This window comes from Muntiacus reevesi, unplaced genomic scaffold (genome assembly GCF_963930625.1).
Source record: "Muntiacus reevesi unplaced genomic scaffold, mMunRee1.1 SCAFFOLD_98, whole genome shotgun sequence".
Taxonomy (NCBI): domain Eukaryota; kingdom Metazoa; phylum Chordata; class Mammalia; order Artiodactyla; family Cervidae; genus Muntiacus; species Muntiacus reevesi.
The window spans coordinates 234,938-254,643 of NW_027077871.1; the positions used below are offsets into that span (position 1 = coordinate 234,938).

A 19,706-nucleotide genomic window follows, 5' to 3' on the forward strand; every position below is an offset into this window, starting at 1 on the left:
TCCCAAGAATGCAAAATATTTTATTTTAATGTGGGGAAAAACCCTCAAGCATGATTCCAAAGTCAGTTGGTTAGCTATCAGAATCATGTGTGGATGTTTGGGAAAAGTGTGCGTTTCACTGAAGGAGGTGTCCAGAGCTACTGCTTGTTTACTGCTGTTTCAACTGTCGTCATCAGGAAACAATGTATTAAAAGTTTTATGTACTAATATGATAGTTTCCGGAGAAGGCAATGGCAACCCACTCCAGTACTCTTGCCTGGAGAATCGCATGGACAGAGGAGCCTGGTAGGCTGCGGTCCATGGGGTCGCTAAGAGTCGGACATGACTGAGCGACTTCACTTTCACTTTTCACTTTCATGCATTGAAGAAGGGAATGGCAACCCACTCCAGTGCTCTTGCCTGGAGAATCCCAGGGACAGGGGAGCCTGGTGGGCTGCCGTCTATGGGGTCGCACAGAGTTGGACACGACTGACGTGACTTGGCAGCAGCAGCAGCATGATAGTTTCTACTTCTCAGTGATTAACTGTGCTTGAGTTATATTTTAAGAAATTGGTTGGGGATTTTGAATACAACCAATTATAATACATTACAGTTTTTATAGTACATTAAATTTTTCCCACTTAAAATAATGGGAAATTGGACTCCCAGTACAACATTTGACTTTTAGGAATGGATTAGTGAGGTTAAGCAAGAAATAACTATATAGCATTAACACCAAAACCTTATGACACTTGAAAATAATATAGGAAAGTTACAGAGCACATGCCAATACCAATCCAAAAATCCCCCATAAAGCACAAACAGAATCCAACATCACATAAAAATAATTATGATAACCTAATGGAGTTTTTGGTAAGACTGCAAAGACAGTTCAAGATCTGAAAGCTTTTTACTGTAAATCCCCATATGTAAGCAGAAAACATATGATCTCTATGGATGCTGAAAAGGCCTTCAACAAAATTCAATATCTATTTCAGATAAAAAGATACTTACTGAAATAGAAATTAATGAATACTATAACATGACTTTATATATACACACACACACACCTCTCAAGCCCAAAACTGTAATCTTACTCAGGTAGGCAGAGACAAGGTAAAGGGACCCACTGATGTTAGTATATGTGAGTATATATGTCAGTATATATGTCAGCATATATGTTAGTATATATGTCAGTATATATGTCAGCATATATGTTAGTATATATGTCGGTATATATGTTAGCATATATGTCAGTATATATGTCGGTATATATGTCAGCATATATGTTAGTATATATGTCGGTATATATGTCAGCATATATGTCAGTATATATGTCAGCATATATGTTAGTATATATGTCGGTATATATGTCAGCATATATGTTAGTATATATGTCAGTATATATGTCAGCATATATGTTAGTATATATGTCAGTATATATGTCAGCATATATGTTAGTATATATGTCGGTATATATGTCAGCATATATGTTAGTATATATGTCGGTATATATGTCAGCATATATGTCAGTATATATGTCGGTATATATGTTAGCATATATGTCAGTATATATGTCAGTATATATGTTAGCATATATGTCAGTATATATGTCAGCATATATGTCAGTATATATGTCAGCATATATGTCAGTATATATGTCAGTATATATGTCAGCATATATGTCAGTATATATGTCAGTATATATGTTAACATATATGTTAGCATATATGTCAGTATATATGTCAGTATATATGTTAGCATATATGTCAGTATATATGTCAGTATATATGTCAGCATATATGTTAGTATATATGTCAGTATATATGTCAGCATATATGTTAGTATATATGTCAGTATATATGTCAGTATATATGTTAGCATATATGTTAGTATATGTTAGTATATATGTCAGTATATATGTTAGTATATATGTCAGTATATATGTTAGTATATATGTCAGCATATATGTTAGTATATATGTCAGTATATATGTTAGTATATATGTTAGCATATATGTTAGTATATGTTAGTATATATGTTAGTATATATGTCAGTATATATGTCAGCATATATGTTAGTATATATGTCAGTATATATGTTAGCATATATGTCAGTATATATGTCAGTATATATGTTAGCATATATGTCCGTATATATGTCAGTATATATGTCAGCATATATGTTAGTATATATGTCAGTATATATGTCAGCATATATGTTAGTATATATGTCAGTATATATGTTAGTATATATGTTAGCATATATGTTAGTATATGTTAGTATATATGTCAGTATATATGTTAGCATATATGTTAGTATATATGTCAGTATATATGTCAGCATATATGTTAGTATATATGTCAGTATATATGTTAGCATATATGTTAGTATATGTTAGTATATATGTCAGTATATATGTTAGCATATATGTCAGTATATATGTCAGCATATATGTTAGTATATATGTCAGTATATATGTCAGCATATATGTTAGTATATATGTCAGTATATATGTTAGTATATATGTTAGTATATATGTTAGCATATATGTTAGTATATGTTAGTATATATGTTAGTATATATGTCAGTATATATGTTAGCATATATGTCAGTATATATGTCAGTATATATGTTAGTATATATGTTAGTATATATGTTAGCATATATGTTAGTATATGTTAGTATATATGTTAGCATATATGTTAGTATATATGTTAGTATATATGTCAGTATATATGTTAGCATATATGTTAGTATATATGTTAGTATATATGTTAGTATATATGTCAGTATATATGTTAGCATATATGTCAGTATATATGTCAGCATATATGTTAGTATATATGTCAGTATATATGTCAGCATATATGTTAGTATATATGTCAGTATATATGTTAGTATATATGTTAGTATATATGTTAGCATATATGTTAGTATATGTTAGTATATATGTTAGTATATATGTCAGTATATATGTTAGCATATATGTCAGTATATATGTCAGTATATATGTTAGTATATATGTTAGTATATATGTCAGCATATATGTTAGTATATATGTCAGTATATATGTTAGTATATATGTCAGTATATATGTTAGTATATATGTTAGTATATATGTTAGCATATATGTTAGTATATGTTAGTATATATGTTAGTATATATGTCAGTATATATGTTAGCATATATGTCAGTATATATGTCAGCATATATGTCAGTATATATGTCAGTATATATGTCAGCATATATGTTAGTATATATGTCAGTATATATGTTAGTATATATGTTAGCATATATGTTAGTATATATGTCAGTATATATGTTAGCATATATGTCAGTATATATGTCAGTATATATGTTAGTATATATGTTAGTATATATGTTGGCATATATGTTGGTATATATGTCAGTATATATGTTAGTATATATGTCGGTATATATGTTGGTATATATGTTAGTATATATGTCGGCATATATGTTGGTATATATGTCAGTATATATGTTAGTATATATGTCGGTATATATGTTGGTATATATGTTAGTATATATGTCGGCATATATGTTGGTATATACGTTAGTATATATGCTAGCATATATGTTAGTATATATGTTAGCATATATGTTAGTATATATAATGTTAGTATATATGTTAGCATATATGTTGGTATATTTGTTAGTATATATGTTAGTATATGTTAGTATATATAATGTTAGTATATATGTTAGTATATATGTTAGTATACATAATGTTAGTATATATGTTAGTATACATAATGTTAGTATATACTAGCCCAATGCTAGTGTATCAGCTGGTGCAATCAGGTAGGAAGAAAGAAAGAAAAAGGAAGGAAGGAAAACCTAAGATTTATAAAGGAATAGTTAGAACTGTATTGCAAAGTTTTATATAATATACTTGGGGAAAAAAAGACAATCAATGCTAAAACTAATGAACAATTTGAGGATTCAGGAAAGTAGTAGGACACAAAATTAACAATAAAAGTCAATAGCTTAAAATTCTGCTTCTAGCAGAAGTAATAATAGGGACCAAATTAACCCTCCCATGAGTAGCAATCAAAAACACCAAACATTAAGAAAATGAAAAGACAAGCCATAAACTGGGAAAAAATATTTGTAAACCACATATCTGATAAAAAGTCTTGTACTAAAATTATACAAAGAACTCTAAAAATTCAACAGTTAGAAAACAAACAACCTAATTAAAAAGTAGGCAAAAAGTCTGTTTTCAGACCACAATGAAGTAAACTAGAAATTGATAACAGAAGGATAATTCTCAAAGTACACAAAAATTAAATAGCATACTTCTAGATAACATATGAGTCAAAGAATAAATTCCAAGAGAAACTGTAAGATATTTATAACTAAATGAAAATGAAAACACAATTTTAATAAAGTTTGTTGAATAGAAGGAAATTTATAGCATTGAACACATACATTAGAAAATAAGGATCCAAAGTCAATAATTTAGCTTCCACCTTAGGAAACTAGAAAAAGAAGAGGAACCTTAATCCAAAGGAAGCAGAAGAAAAGAAATAAAGAGAATTAGAGCAGAAATCAATGAAACTGAAAGAAGCAGAGAATATTAAGGAACCCAAAAGCTGGTTCCTTGATTAACACTGATAAACCTCTAGCCAGGCTAAGATAAAAGAGGGAAAATAAAAATTTCTAATATCGGAAATAAGAGAGGAGACATCACTACTGATCCCATGGACATTAAAAGGATAATAAATTAATACTGTGAACAACTCTATGCCCACAAATTTTATAAACTATGTGAAATGAGCCAATTCTTAGGAAGGATACAATCTGCCAAAACTCACACAAGAAAAAATAGATAATTTAAATACGTTTATAGCTATTAAAGTGAAAGATCGAATCAATAATTGCCTTCTAAAACAGAAAGCACCAGGCCCAGATGGGTTTACTGGTGAAGTCTACAAAATACCTAAGAAAGAAATCATAGCCATTCTCTACAGTCTCTTTCAGAAGACAGAAGCAAATCTGAATAAATTCTAGGAGGCCAGCATTTTACCCTAATACTAAAACCAGTCAAGACATCACAAGGAAACTATACACCACTATCTCCCATGAATACAGATTAAAAATTCTCAAACAAAACATTAGCAAATCAAATCCAAAAAAGTATAAAAAGAATTATATACCACAACCAAGTGGGATTAATCCCAGGTATGAGAGACTGTCCAAGAATCAAAAATCAATTAATATAATCCATCATGTCAACAAACTAAAAAAGAAAAATCATATGCACATATCAACAGGTACAAAGAAAAAAAAAAGTATTTGACAAATTCAATACCTATTCATCATAAAAACTCTCAGTAAATTGGAATAGGGGGAATTTCCTCAACTTTATAAACAATATGTACCAAAAACTCTACAGCTAGCATCATACTTAATGGTGAGAAACTCAAAGCTGTCTTACAAAGATCACATACAAGGAAAAGATGTCCCCTCTCACCAATCCTTTTCAACACCATACTGGAAGTCCTTGCTAATGCAATAAGGCAAAAAAAAAAAAAAGAAAGAAAAGAAAGAAAAAGTTTACAGATTGGTAAGACTAAAAAAAAAAAAAACAAAAAAACAAAAAACCTGTATTTGTTAGCAGATGACTTGATCATTTATTTAGAAAATCTGAAAGAATCAAAAAAATTCCTGGAACTAATAACTGATGTAGCAAGGTTTCAGGATAGAAGGTTAACATACAAAGTCAATTGTTTTCCTATATACCAACAATGAACAAGTGAAATTTAAAATTAAAACACAACACTATGCACATTAGTATCCCCTCAAATGAAATATTTAAGTATAAATCTAACAAAATATGCACAAGTTTTCCCCTATGAGGAAAACTATAAACTCCAATGAATTAAATAAAAGAGCTAAATAAATGGAGAGGCATTCCTTGTTCATGGATGGAAGGATTCAACACTGTCAAGCTGTCAGTTCTTTCCAACTTGATCTATAGATTAGATTCAAGGCAATCTCAATAAAAATCCCAACAAGCTGTTTCATGGATATCAGCAAAGTGACTCTAGAGTTTTATAATGTGATGTAAAAGACTCAGAATAGCCAACAGTTTAATATCAAAGAAGACCAAAGTTAGAGGATCAGCATTACCCAACTTCAAGACTTACTACACAGCTATGGTCATCAAAACAGTGTGGTCCTCATGAAAGAATGAGCAAACAGATCAGCAGAATAGAAAGGAGAGTTCAGCAATAGACTCCCACAAATTACAGTCAATACAATGGAACAAAGTCTCTTCAATAAATGATGCTGGAACAACTGGACCTCCACACGCAAGGTTAAAAAAAAAAAGAATCTAGAGAGATTTTCCACCCTTCACAAAAATTAACCCAAAATGGCTCATAGGCCTAAACACGAAATGCAAAGTTATAACAACCATGTCTGACTCTTTGCAGCCCCATGAACTGCAGCATGCCAAACTTCCCTGTGCCTAGTCTCTCAGTCATGTCCAACTCCCTGCGACCCACGGACTGTAGCCCACCAGGTTCCTCTGTCCATGGGGATTCTCCAGGCAAGAATACTGAAAGGGTTGTCATTCCCTTCTCCAGGGGATCTTCCCAACCCAGGGATCAAACCCAGGTCTCCCACATTGCAGGCGGATTCTTTACCATCTGAGCCACCAGGGAAGCCCAAGAATACTGGAATGGGTAGCTCATACCTTCTCCAGGTGATCTTCCCAACCCAAGAATCGAACTGGGGTCTCCTACATTGCAGGCAGATTCTTTACCAGTTGAGTTACCAAGGAAAGATTGAGGGCAAGAGGAGAAGGGGGCAACAGAGGATGAGATGATTGGATGGCATCACTGACTCAGCAGACATGAGTTTCAGCAAACTCCAGGAGATAGTGAAGGACGGGCTTCCCATGGACTGCAGACTTAACTATCTCCTGGAGTCAGTGATGCCATCCAAGTATCTCATCCTCTGTTGCCCCCTTGCCCTCTTGCTCTCAATCTTTCCTAGCATCAGGATATTTTCCAATAACATTCTGAGGAGATAATTAACAACTGCTGCTCTGTGAAAGACATCAACAGAATGAGAAGACAAGCAATAAATTGAGAGAAAATGTTTGCAAAAGACACATCAGATAAAAGACTGTTATTAAAAATACACAAAGAACTCCTAAAATTCAACAATAAAAAACTACCTGATTGTGAAGTAATTGGCCTCCAACTAATAAAATAAAATTAAAAAAAAAAACTACCTGAATAAAATATGGGCAAAAGACCTTAACAGACATCTCACAAAAGAATATATACAGAGGGTAAATAAGCATAAGAAGATGTTCCACAGCAAATGATATCGAGGAAATGAAAATTAACACAATCTGATACCACTGCACACCAACTAGAATGGCCAAATTCTGGAACATTAGCAACACCAAATGCTGTCAAAATGTGGAGCAACAGAAATTCTCATTCACTGCTGGTGGGAATGCAAAATGGTACAGCCAGTTTTGTGATTTCTTTAAAACTAAATATATTCTTGCCATCTAAACCAACCATCGTTCTCTTTAGTACTTACCCAAAGGAGTTGAAAATTTATGTCCACACAAAAATGTGCACACAAATGTTTATAGCAGCTTTATTCATATTGCCAAAATTTGGAGGCAGCCAAGATGTTCTCAAGTAGTTGAATGGATGAACTAAAGTGCATCCAGATAATGGAAAGTTGAAATGAAGTGAAAGTCGCTCAGTCATGTCCGACTCTTTGCGACCCCATGGACTATAGAGTCCATGGGATTCTCCAGGCCAGAATACTGGAGTGGGAAGCCATTCCCTTCTCCAGGGGATCTACCCAACCCAGGGTTGAACCCAGGTCTCCCACATTGCAGGCGGATTCTTCACCAGCTAAGTCACCAGGGAAGCCCTGGATAATAACATAATGGAATGTTCTTCAGCACTTAAAAAAAAAAAAATGAGCTATCAAGCCATGAAAAGACATAGAGAAACCTTAAATTACATGTTGGTAAGTGAAACAAGTCGATCTGAAGAGGCTACACACTGTATTATTCCAACTATATGACATTCTGAAAAAGGCAAAACAATGAGGACAATGAAAAGATCACTGGTGGGAGTCACCAAGGGATGGATAGGCAGAGCACAGAGAATTTTTAGGATACTGAAAATATTCTATGTCATGTTACAATGATGGATATATATTATTATACATTTGTCCAAACCCACAGAATGTACAATACCAAGAGTGAACTCTAATATGACCTATAGACTTTGAGTGATTATGATGTGTCAATGTAGGTTCATCTTTGGTTAAAAAAAAAAAAAAAAAAAAAAACACCATTCTGATGAGTAATAGGGAGGCTATTGCATGAGTGGGGGCAGAGAGTATCTGAAAATCTTGGTACCTTCCTCCCAATTTTGTTCTGAAACTTAAACTGCTCTTTAAAAAAATTAAGTCTCTACAATTTTTTTCAAATAAAATACTTAAAAGTGGGCAAAAGATATTAACAGGCACCTAACCAAAAAGGATATACAGATATCAAATCAGCATATTAAAAAAAGCTCAACATCATATGTTATTAAGGAGTCAGAAGCTAAAAAATGAGATACCATTACACACTTATTAGAATGGCAAAAATTCAAAACACGGGCAGTACCAACTGTTGGAAAGGAATGTGAAGCAGTAGGAATTCTCATTTGTTGCTGGTGGAAATGTAAAGTGATACAGCCAATTTGTTAGACCAGGTTCTTAAAAAGATAAATGTAGTTTCACCATATAGTCCAAAAATCACACTCTTAGATATTTACCCAAATGAGCTGGAAATGTATGCCCACACAAAAACCTGAACATGAATGCTTATTCATGAATATGAATGCTTTATTCATAATTGCCAAAATTTTCCAAACAACCAAGGTGTCCTTTAACAGATGGATGGATAAATAAACTGTGGTCCACCCCAACAACCAAATATTATTCAGCACAAAAAAGAAATGAGCTATCAAGTCATGAAAAGACACAGAGGAACCTTAAATGAACATGGGTAAGTGAAAGAAGCCAATTTGAAGAGGCTACATACTATGCAATTCCAACTATATGACATTCTGGAAAAGGCAAATGACAGACAGTAAAAAAGATCAGCGGTTACTGGGGTTAGGGAGGAGGGGCCACATTTAGGTTTCTGCAGACAAAAGCCAGGTGGGACCCTCAAGCTAATCCAGAAAGAATCATACCCAGGGGCTCATTTTGGGAGTCTGGGAAAACAGACACACTACCACCTTAGGAGGTGAAACAACACAAGGGACCAGGGAAATCTTTCTTCCAAGGAGGCAATGAGGAAGGCAAGGCTCAGCAGCCAGAGCAGCCAACTGCACTGTCACACCCGGCACAGCGCACGGGTCCATCGGCCCCAGGTGAGAGCACATGTGTGTGCTTGCGTCTGCGTGTGGACAGGTCTGCACACACGCAGGCGGGTGGCAGCATCTGGGTCTGCCTGAGACTAAATCTTCATCGGGAATTCCACATCAGCTCTGCCCCCGGGAACATTTTCTCTGTGCTCGGTGCTCACAAAGCACATAGCCAGGCGCTCGCCTTCCTGTGCCCTCAGCTCTTCACACGGTCAGCTGTGGAACCACCGTTCCTTCAGGCCTGGGAGGAACCGCAGAGCAGGCGCCATGCAGCATGGAAGACCACCACCCCGAGACCCTCCTCCTCTCCCCTACTAACTCCAACCTCAGTCTGGTCTGTGGCCACAGTCCCTGGCAGCATTGGTATGACTATGAAGAGCCGTAACCATGTTGTGATCTGTCTTGCCGACGAGACTCTGGGCCCCATGAGGACAGCCCGTCACACTCCCTCCTGCTGTGCCTCTGCACTTTAACACCACGCCTGGCACTTACCTGAGAACTTGCAAGTATTTTTGGAAGGGAGGAGACTAAGGCTTAAGTGACATGTAACAGTGACAGTGCTCCTCTGGGGCCCTGGAAAGCAAAGGGACATGGAGGCACAGATGCTGACAACAAAGACCCTCCAGCTGAGAACAATTCAGAGGCAAGCTCTGTCCCCAGATGGCCGCTGTGGAGCAGGAGGGGAGGAAGGAGCACAAACTGGGCCCACACAAGGGGGGCCCTGCCTAGCTGCTGTGGGGAGATACTCACTGGGAACAGCCGTGGTCTCCCCGGGAGGCCCGCTCAGCGTCACTGGAACATGCACAGTGGTGCTCAGATCCGAGGGCTGACTGCCCATGCGAGTAACATTCCGCTGATTGTCTGCATCCTCTGGCTGTTCTTCCACCTTCTCTAGACAAGTGCTGGGCAGGGCATGCACAGGGCCCACACCAATTACCACAGTGGCCTCCAGGTCACAGTGCGACTCCCTGCAACCAATAATGCACATCAGAGTGATGTAGCCCCAAACTCCTATTCTGTCTGCAAAACCCAGCTTCTTAAACCCCTATCCAGATCAAATAAATCCCTGACCACCTCCTCTGTTCTGATTTTTATCATCCTATACATTCTGTGTTTTGGGGTCTGAAAGGTAGGGTTGCAGCTGACTCACCTGTTTTTCCCTGGCAAAAGGCCAGGCATGGCTGACATCACATTGTGTGTATGTAACAAAACTGCTGGCAGAATGAACAAGCCTGGAAGAGGATGCTACCCTCAGCCACCCTACCTGGAGCCCCACCAGGGCCAAGCACAGAGCTCTGCAAACAAAGTCAGTGCTTGGGTGGGGCTGATCCTGAGCTGCAGCCTCTGCCTGTGAGAGTTCCGGGTGGTCTGCGACCTGTGGCCTCAGCCTAGCAGCCCCTGTCGCCCCCAGGCTCTCAGTCACCCTGGGATCCGGTCCCAGCTGCAGGGCCAGGCTGGCTGGCCTGGGGAGGGAATAGGCACATAGCCCAGCCCCCTTCCGTTAGACCATTTAGCCTGGAGGCCTCCTCCAGTTTCCCCCAGGCTCTCCTGATCCTCCTTCCTTCACAATGCTCCCCATTTTTCTCTTCTCTCTGGGTCATCTTGTTCTTGCCAAGTCTTCCTGTTCCAAACCAGTCCCAACGATTTTGCCCTAAGCCTCCCTTCCCCCTGGGCACCTTGAAAGTGAAAGTGAAGTGGCTCAGTCCTGTCCAACTCTTTGCCACCCCATGGGCTGTAGCCCGCCAGGCTTCTCCATCCATGGAATTTTCCAGGCATGAGTACTGGAGTGGGTTGCCGTTTCCTTCTCCAGGGGATCTTCCCGACCCAGGGATTGAACCTAGGCCTCCCGCATTGCGGGCAGACGCTTTACCAACTGAGCCACCAGGGAATCTCACCCGGGCACCTTGCTGCTGCTGCTGCTAATTCATTTCAGTCGTGTCCGACTCTTAGCGACCCCATGGACTGCAGCCTACCAGGCTTCTTTGTCCATGGGATTTTCCAGGCAAGAGTACTGGAGTGGGGTGCCATTGCCTTCTCCCCACCCAGGCAGCTTAGACTAGGCTAAATTTCCCTGAGCCAAGCTCCCCGGCCCGCGGGTGAAAGCATTTCTCACACAGCCCGAACACGGCGCACTGTCCCCATCCGGGGCGCCCTCCTGGCCCGCGCCCCCGCCCCGCGCTGGCTCACCTGGGCTGGTGGTTCCGGGGCTCCTTGTCCCTGTCCCTGTCCTCCGCCTCGGCCTCCTTCTCCGCCTCCTCGTGTGCGGGTGGCGCCTTGTGTCGCGATCGGTGCCGCCGGGCGGGCTCCTCGCCGCTCTCGGCCTCCCGGGGGCCTGCCCGGGCGCCGCCGCGGTGCCGCGCTCGCCGCTCGCCCTTGCTCCCGGGCGCGCCCTCCCTGCTCGGCTCCGGCGCGTGCCGGTGTGCGCGGTGGCGCCGGGGCTCGCGCTCCGCGGCCTCCTCCGGGGAGCCCCGCCGGTGGTGGCGCCGGCCGCCGTCCGGGCCCAGCCCGCGGCCTCGCTCGCTCCTGGCCTCGCGGGGGCCCGCGGCCTCCTTGCTGCGGCTGCGGCGCGGTCGTGCCCGCTCCTCCCGGACCCCCGGGTCCCCGCCCTCCGCCTTTGGGGCGTCCGCCCTGTCCGGCTCCCCCGCCGGGGCCGCGGCCTTGTCCCTGTCCCTGTCGCGGTGCCGGTGGTGCCTGCGCGGCGGGTCGGTACCCTCGCCGGCCTCCCCGCCCTCGGGCCGGACCTTGCCCCCCGCGGGCCCCCGCGCGCCATCCCGGCCTGGCTCCACCACAAGCGGCCGGTCCAGGTGCGTCTTCATGTCGGGCCGCAGGTGGCGGGAAGTGGCGAAGCGCAGCCGCTCCTCAGGGTCCATCTCGCTATACAGCGCTTCACAGCTGGCCCGCAGGTTCTGCAGCCGCAGCTGGCTGGCCCGCTGCTCCCACACCGAGCGCGCCTTGGCCGAGTTCTGCTGCCTGCTGTGGGGAGACCGCCCCTGTGAGCCCCCTGCGCTGCCTCCCACCTCTCTGCTTCGCAGGGGAAGCCACTGATGGACACAGAGCGATGGACGGATGGCAGAGGACGCAGGGACGCAGGGCAAGAGGAGGGAAGAAGGTGGCAGGAGTCCTGGCCAGCCCAGCAGAGTGGATGGGCTGAGTCGGTGGCAGATACCCCGAGTAACAGACCTCGTCCCTATGCCCCTTGTGGGGGAGCCCACAGACTGTGAGAGCCTCACCTGAGGTGGGGGCCCCAGGCCGGAGGGCACAAGGGGTGTAGGGCAGTGGGAATGGCAGGCACTAGCATGAGGTGGCAGACAGCCTTCTCAGGCAGGTGGGCCACCTGCCAGGAAGGCCAAAATGGGGCAAGGAGCGGGGCAGCGCCCAAATGCAGTGGGACTGGGGTTGGGGGGCTGCCCAAGGAGGGGCTTCTCCATCTCTCCCTCCAGGAGGAGAGTCACTGGCCAGAGGACACAGAGGGTGTTTGAGAGGGAACTCAAGAAGAGGCGGGTCATCAGGAGCAGAGGGGAGAGGGGCCCAGGGAGTGAGGGGCCCTGACAGCTGGCCCTCAGGAGTCGGGCAGGCACTCTCCCTGAGCTGGTCAGACCCATTTGGGCAGCTGCCACTCAGTTCAATGACCATTTGCTGAAGGCCCAGGAGCCCAGCGTCAGGTCTGGAGCTGGACACCCCCTCTTGTGGTCACCAGTACCCCCTCTCTCCTGGCTCCACAGGGCTGAGAGCCCTCTGGCACCAGGAATGGCCTGTGACCCGGGCTCAGCCCTCACAGCACAGGCTCCTGAAGGCCCTGACGGCCACCCGCCAAGCTCACCCACATGGTCACGGGGGGCCCACAGCCCAGGGTGCATGGGAGCCCTTTGCATTCTGCAGTTTTCACAAGACAAGACCCCAGAGTTGGTGACCCCAACACCACCTTGGCCAAGTGGAAACTGCCTCAGAGGCCAGTCTTGCCCTTCTCCTCTGGAGGTTCCTGGAACCCCCTGGGGCAGCAGGGGCAGCACAGGACAAGGATGGCCGGGGCATCTGGATCAGGTGGCATCTGGCCACCTCCGCCAGCCCTCACACCCACCTCTTGTCCCCATGGCACACTTAGCACAGAGCTGTGACCCACAGGGTCCACAGCAAGTCACTGACGGAGCCAGGACCGAACGCATGCAAGGACAAGAGGAAGAGTGTCTAAAGGAGATGTGAGCCAGGCTCCAGCTGCGCTGACGGCACAGCCGAGAGCCACAACCCATGGGCCTGGAGGGCCGGGCTGGACAGGCCCCACCCCCGGCTCTGGGCTGGGGCCACTGAGCACCACACTAGTCCTGCCCTTTGTAGGACTAGTCCAGGCTCAGGGTGGGGAGCCATTTCCAGGGGAGCACCTCGGAAGGATGAGAGCAACAGAGCCTGATGTCTGTCCCTGGGGGCCCAGCAGGAGGGCAGGCAGGAGACACATGAGGGACAACTGCTGGCCTCTCCGGCCATCTGCCAACCCACACCTTTAGCTGCCACCCCAAGCCCTGACCTACTGCCCCATTCCCGAGGTCACCTCACAACAGACCCACCTTATCTTCCTCTGGCTTCAACCCAGAGCCCCAGGGGACCTCCCCATCCCCAGCTGGCATCAAAACAAAGGGTCAGACTCTGAACAAGACTGAACCTTGTACAGTGGACAACAGCCACTAGGGGGAATTCCCCAGCTGCCGGAGGCCACGAGAGCTGACAGCCAGTCACTGGTCAGGCCTCCTCATCAGTCCACCAGTCGGAGATAGACCCGGACTCTGAGCCATATGGGCAGCAGGTGGTGACCTGCTCAGATGCAGCCATGAGCCCTGGGACCCGTGCTGTCTGCCAGAACACAAACAGGCGGGCAGTAAAGACGACGGGGACACATGGTGGCTCAGGAGGAAGGGCTCTGCCCTCACCCTCGCCCTCAGACACAGCTCTGTCCCACCCAGGAGCCAGCTCAAGCCCACGAAGAGGCGGGCTGCCTGCCGGACTAGAGAGTGCGTCCAGGCTCCCTGCGTAACTTCCCAGCCCCGCTCCCGCTGGATTGCTGCCGCTCCGGGCCCCCTCCCCTGGGACTACCTATGCCCCCCCGGCATGCAGCACGGCTGCCTCTCTGGACATGTCTCTGGGTCTGAGCCCGGCTGAGGCGCCCCCGCCTGCGGGCCTCTCTGTGTCTGCTCTGCCCGGCGCATGGTGCGCTCGCCTCACAGCCCACGCCTCTCCACCCAGTTCCCAAGCAGCTCAGGACGTGTGAGAGACCCACCGCACAGAGTGGCAGGCAGCTCAGCCCAAGGCAGAGGCCTCACTGAAGGAGGCCCGGGGAGGAGCCGCCCTACCACGTTCCAGCCCAGCTTGCCCACAGAGCTGGGTTCAACCACGTGCTGACAGGACTCAGAAGGAGCCTCCATGGCATGGCCCTGCTTTGAGGTCTCTGCGCTGAGAAAGCCATCACTCCTCAGTCACCCGTAGCTGTGACAAGCAGAAGCAGCCCAAGTACAACCCCTTACCCTGTGGACATTAGGGGCCCAACAACCAGCAGCTCTGCATTCTTGTAGCTGCACCAAGCCCAGCTCTGTGCTGGCCCAGCAACAGGGCGATGGGGCTCAGGGACCCCAGGAGCACCAGTCAGCACCAGGACGCAGAGAGGGCACCCGGCCATCCCCAGGGACTTCTCACATGCAGGAGGAAGCCCCTGGGGACAGTCAGACTGGTGTCACCCCCAGCAGGGCCACCCCGGTGCTCCTGTGGCCCCACCTCAGGCTCTGCCTATCTCTGCAGCCTTGCAAACAGGCAGAAGCTCTGCTCTCACTACAACAAGACTTCCTAAGGATCACAGAGACGTCCTCTCCCAGGTAAGGCTGGCTGGAACAGGAGGGCCCCACAAATGCCCTGAGCCCCTGAGGACCCTCTACTTCACAGGAGCTGCAAGGAGACAGCCCAGCGGCTCCCCGTGGTGGTCACCTCAGGAAAAGCAGACCTGCTCAAGATGCCAGAGTGACAGCACAGGGACAGATAGCAGAGAGGACAGACCAGGAGAGGAGGAGGGGCTGAGCTCAGAGAGCCTGATCCCAATAGCAGGCTGAGCAGGATGTGAGGGCGCCAGGAAGTGTGCCTGTGTCCCCAGCGGGGCAGCGGGAGGTGGTCCTGGAGCTGCCCCCTGAAGCGAATGACTTGAAGTGGGAAAGCAGAGTTAGGGGCAAAGGTGCTGGCGTGTAGTTATCATGAAGCCACAGATGGAAATTGTAGCAGAGAGACTCACGGTGAGTTTACGCTGGAGACAGATGAGCTGCGAGATACAGTACCTCGAGTTTGCTTTACAAAACTGCACATGCAAAAAACAAAACAGAACAAAAGTGAGAACACCAGAGAGAGTTCTAAGAGATGCCAGACCACGCATGAGCCGCATCGGGTCAGGACAGAGGCTCAGCGTGCATCCAGGCAGGAGGCCAGGGACGCTTCTGTCAGAACGACACCAGCCGAGACCTCGGGATAAAGGAGAAGTTGAGAGAGCGCACATCCAGCAGAGCAGCAACGCCCATGGCTGGAGGGCAGGAAGGTTACCTTGAGCCGACCAACCCAGCTCTGTGCCCACTGCCCCTGGAAGGGCAGCAGGGCTGGAAAGAGCAGGCACCTCTTGCCCTGCAATTCTCAACAGCCCTCCTCTGTCGGACCTGGTGCCTCCATCCCCCGACGCTGGGGACCACTAACCCCTTCAAGACGGAGCAGAGATGGCTGACACAGGGGCCTTACCTGCTTGCGGCCTTGCTTGGGCCCTGGTTCCTGACCACCATGCTTGACCCCCAGCCAAGGCTGCCCAGGCTCTAAGTCATTGTCTCCCACTCAGCACCACCCTTCCCAGGTGCAAAGAGGTTCCATCACCAGCCCATCTTCCCTTGAGTGTCTTTCTGGAAGCTTTTCCAAAATCAATAGAGAGAAACCAGAGATCGCTTTACAGTCATTTCCCTTCAAGGTGGCTTCCCCAGGGGAGGACCAGATGGGTACCCAACTCCGCCTTCTCAAGGCTGAGTCGACAAATACATGAGACGCTCAAAACTACTCACCTGCCTGCTGACCCTGCATGCAAAGAGGCATGTGTGTCCAAGAGACTGAGCAAAGCAGTGTGCATGACCCAGTGTGTGAGCCTGTGAGTGTGACTGAGACTGTGAACATCAAGAGTGGGTGTGAGTATGAACACGTGTGCAGGAGGGGCCACGGGAACCAGTGCTCCTGAGGCTGATGCAGCCGAGAGCTCGGATGACCACGTCAGCCTGAGTGTCCCCACTCCAAGGAGCCTGAGAGGACTGTCCCCTGCAGCCAAGCACACCGGGGTCCCCAAGGGGGCTCCAGGGACTCAGGCACATCGGCCTGAGTGTCACCCCTCCAAGGAGCCTGAGAGGACTGTCCCCTGCAGCCAAGCACACCGGGGTCCCACGGAGGCTCCAGGGACTCGGGCACCCCCCTCAGGAGGGGCCGGTGCAGAGTCTCCGGCAAAGTCCCCTCAAACATCAGAGACACTAAAGCTGCCCCGAGCATCCGAGGCCCACAGAGCACATCTCGGCAGGCCCTGTCTCACAAGCCACACAGCACAGCTCGGGGAGCAGGTTTGGGTGGGAACACCCTGTCCCCCTACCTCAGCAGCTCAGACAGAGAAGCGACCGTGAGAGGCTGGTGCTGCCAGCGGAGCAGGGAGCCAGGCAGATGGACAGACGGACGCGGGAACAGCCGTCTCAGGGAGGCCCCGCCCTCAGACACCTCAGCTGACGGAGGAAAGTGAACAGCCACGCACAGAGGCCTCACCCCCACCCCCATGCCTGGGGCCCGACCTCCTCCAGGAATTGGGACCTCAGGGGTCAATCAGAGCCCCTGCACATGCACCAGAGGTGGGCTGAGGACCCAAAGCTGCATTCTGGGTGGGCCTGCAGGACCCACAGGAAGACCCAGGGGCCAGCACCTGGACACACCCCAGGCTGGCCGTGGCGTGGACAGGTCGGCATGGAGCTCGGGGCCTGCTGTGAGGGGAGCACCAAGTGTCCCCAGGCCCTGGGGCCGGAGGTCCACAGCCTGGTTCCTGCGCAGCAGCGTCCTGAACGGGGCGGGGCGGAGAAACAGGAAGGGCGTCCAGCCCTGCCTTTCTGGTGTCCAGACAAGCTCCCTGTGGCTGTGCCAGGGACCCCTCCTCTCTGGGGTCTCTGCCCAGGTGGGGGTGGACGCCCTGCCGCACATTCCCAAGGAGCGGGCAGTGCTGGCCAGCAGCAGGGGACACAGGACATCGCACTCCCCTCCAGAACAGCAGGAAGGCAAACGGTACACAGAAACCACACAAGGCCCACGTGAATAAACTTGGCCAGCCACCACCACATCCTCCATGCAGACTGCCAGCAGCTTACACAGTTTGGGAGAAGAGGCTGTGACAGGAAGTCACCAGGGTCACTGTAAGCCCAGGACCAAGCAGACAGAGCCGGTACACTGGCCAAACACCAAGACTCCAGGACTGCTGGGCACCAAGGCCCCAGCAGCTGGCAGAGTGGTGGCAGCTGTGTCCTGCCTGGCTCCCTGCAGGCCCCTGGCCCCCTGCCTTCACTCCCAGGGCCTGGGACCTCCCTTTGCTTCTTCTCCCCCACAGACCACCACTTTCTGGTCACCTTACAGACAGGACCTCTGCAAATGCCCTCCTAGAAAACAGGCCATGGCCCTGTGACATCCAAGTGAGACCAAGCTGCTAAGATGACCCTCACCCATGCATGTACACACTTGCACAGACTCATCCCCCACCAGAATACTCAGCACTGACGCCTGCATCACCACGGAAGGGCCTGAGGCTGCTCCTGGCACTCTGACCTCAGTCAGCACAGCAGAGGGGCACAGCTGCAGAGCGAGGGCGGGATCTGCACCAGGAGCCGGAGGGGCTGTGGGGTGGTGAGTGTGGGGCTGGACGCAAGACTGGCAGCTCCAGGTGAACTCAGTCTGGCCCCAAGCCCCTCTGTGCTCTCTTGCGGTCACCCAATTACCAGACACTGGGCCAGACTGTCCCGCCTCCTTCCCAGGGGCCAACCTCCCCCAGCCACTGCAGTTTTTGGCCCTGGGCTGGGTGCTCTGCCCCAACTCTGAGGTCCATAGCACAGCAGCAGTGCTCCTGCAACGTGCCTGGAGGCTCCACAGAAGTCTCAGCCCCACCTGACCTCCTCTCATCAGAGGGGCCACCTCTTGACCTCTGTCCCAACACCAAAAACTCAAAGATACTTTTGGAAACTGCGTTAAGACTCTTGGGCTGCTGAAGTACCATGTTGAATCTTTCGCCTCACAAAACACATTTCTGAAAAACTGAGCCTAAGTCAGACATACTAATTCCTTGGAGCCGCCCAAGACTGTCCAGGGGGACCGCCTTCAGCAGGCCACTCCCACCCACAGCACTGCCACCCCTTACTCTCATCCCAGCAGGGAGAAGCCAGAGGCTCTACCTCGTGGTCTCTTGGCTCAAAGGCCCCTGCTGGGGAGGAGAACCACCCCCCCCACCGCAGCTCCTGGGGAGGGCTATGTCCTAAGAAGCTCCAGTCAAGGCAAGGGCCCCTCTCTAGAAGCCCCAGGAGGAGCTGGGCTCTGCAGCAGCCCTGCCACCACCCCATAACCCACTCCTAGAGCCTTACGCGGCAATGGAGATGTTCGCAGCAGACATGGGGCTGACTTCAGCCACTTCTTTGGCCTTTTGCAGAGCAAGCTTCTGATTGGCTGCTTCTTCCATCTCCTCTTCGTCCTGTTTGGACAGACAGGAAAGTGTAGCTAGCCTGTGAGTGCTGTCTACTCTGAGGCTCCACAGAAGCCTTGGCCCCACCTGACCTCCTCTCATGCCACCAGCTCTTCATCCTAGAGCCTCTGAGTCCTTCCGCCCCCTAAGTCACAGGCAAGGCAGCTGGCTCCTGCCTCAGCACGACCCATGCAGGCTCCAGAACCCCCTGCTATGCCCATCTCTGCAGGCGACAGTCCGCAGTCAGCGCCCTTCACAGCGCGCTCACCTCTGACAGTACCGCTCTGGAGCCCCAGCCCAGGAGCATATTCCTGCATGTCAGCCTCATTCCGTGAAATGCAACCCACCTCTCTATTCCCACCTGCCCCCTCCTGCCTCCCCCCAGCAGAGGTCACACTGGAACGAAGTCCATCTCTGCCCCAGACCAGTGAGCCAGCACACGGGACAGCTGGCCACCCTGAGCCTGGGTGCCCCGCAGCACCGCCCACAGGGGCCCTCCCCAGGAGTGTCTAGCAGGGCCACCTCACGACCTCAGAGCTTCTCCGCCCGGA

General features: G+C 48.3%; 1 protein-coding gene across 2 annotated transcripts in view; it reads right to left on the reverse strand.

Moving 5' to 3' along the window:
- Positions 1 to 19,706, reverse strand: part of CACNA1B (calcium voltage-gated channel subunit alpha1 B) — a 216,504-nt gene that overhangs the window by 69,310 nt on the left and 127,488 nt on the right. For both annotated transcript variants that reach the window (XM_065917065.1, XM_065917067.1), the window contains exons 18-20: positions 19,058 to 19,164; positions 11,598 to 12,383; positions 10,161 to 10,378 (exon numbers count right to left, since the gene is read on the reverse strand). In XM_065917065.1, coding sequence (XP_065773137.1) covers positions 10,161 to 10,378; positions 11,598 to 12,383; positions 19,058 to 19,164 — 1,111 coding nt within the window. The remainder of the gene's footprint in view (positions 1 to 10,160; positions 10,379 to 11,597; positions 12,384 to 19,057; positions 19,165 to 19,706) is intronic.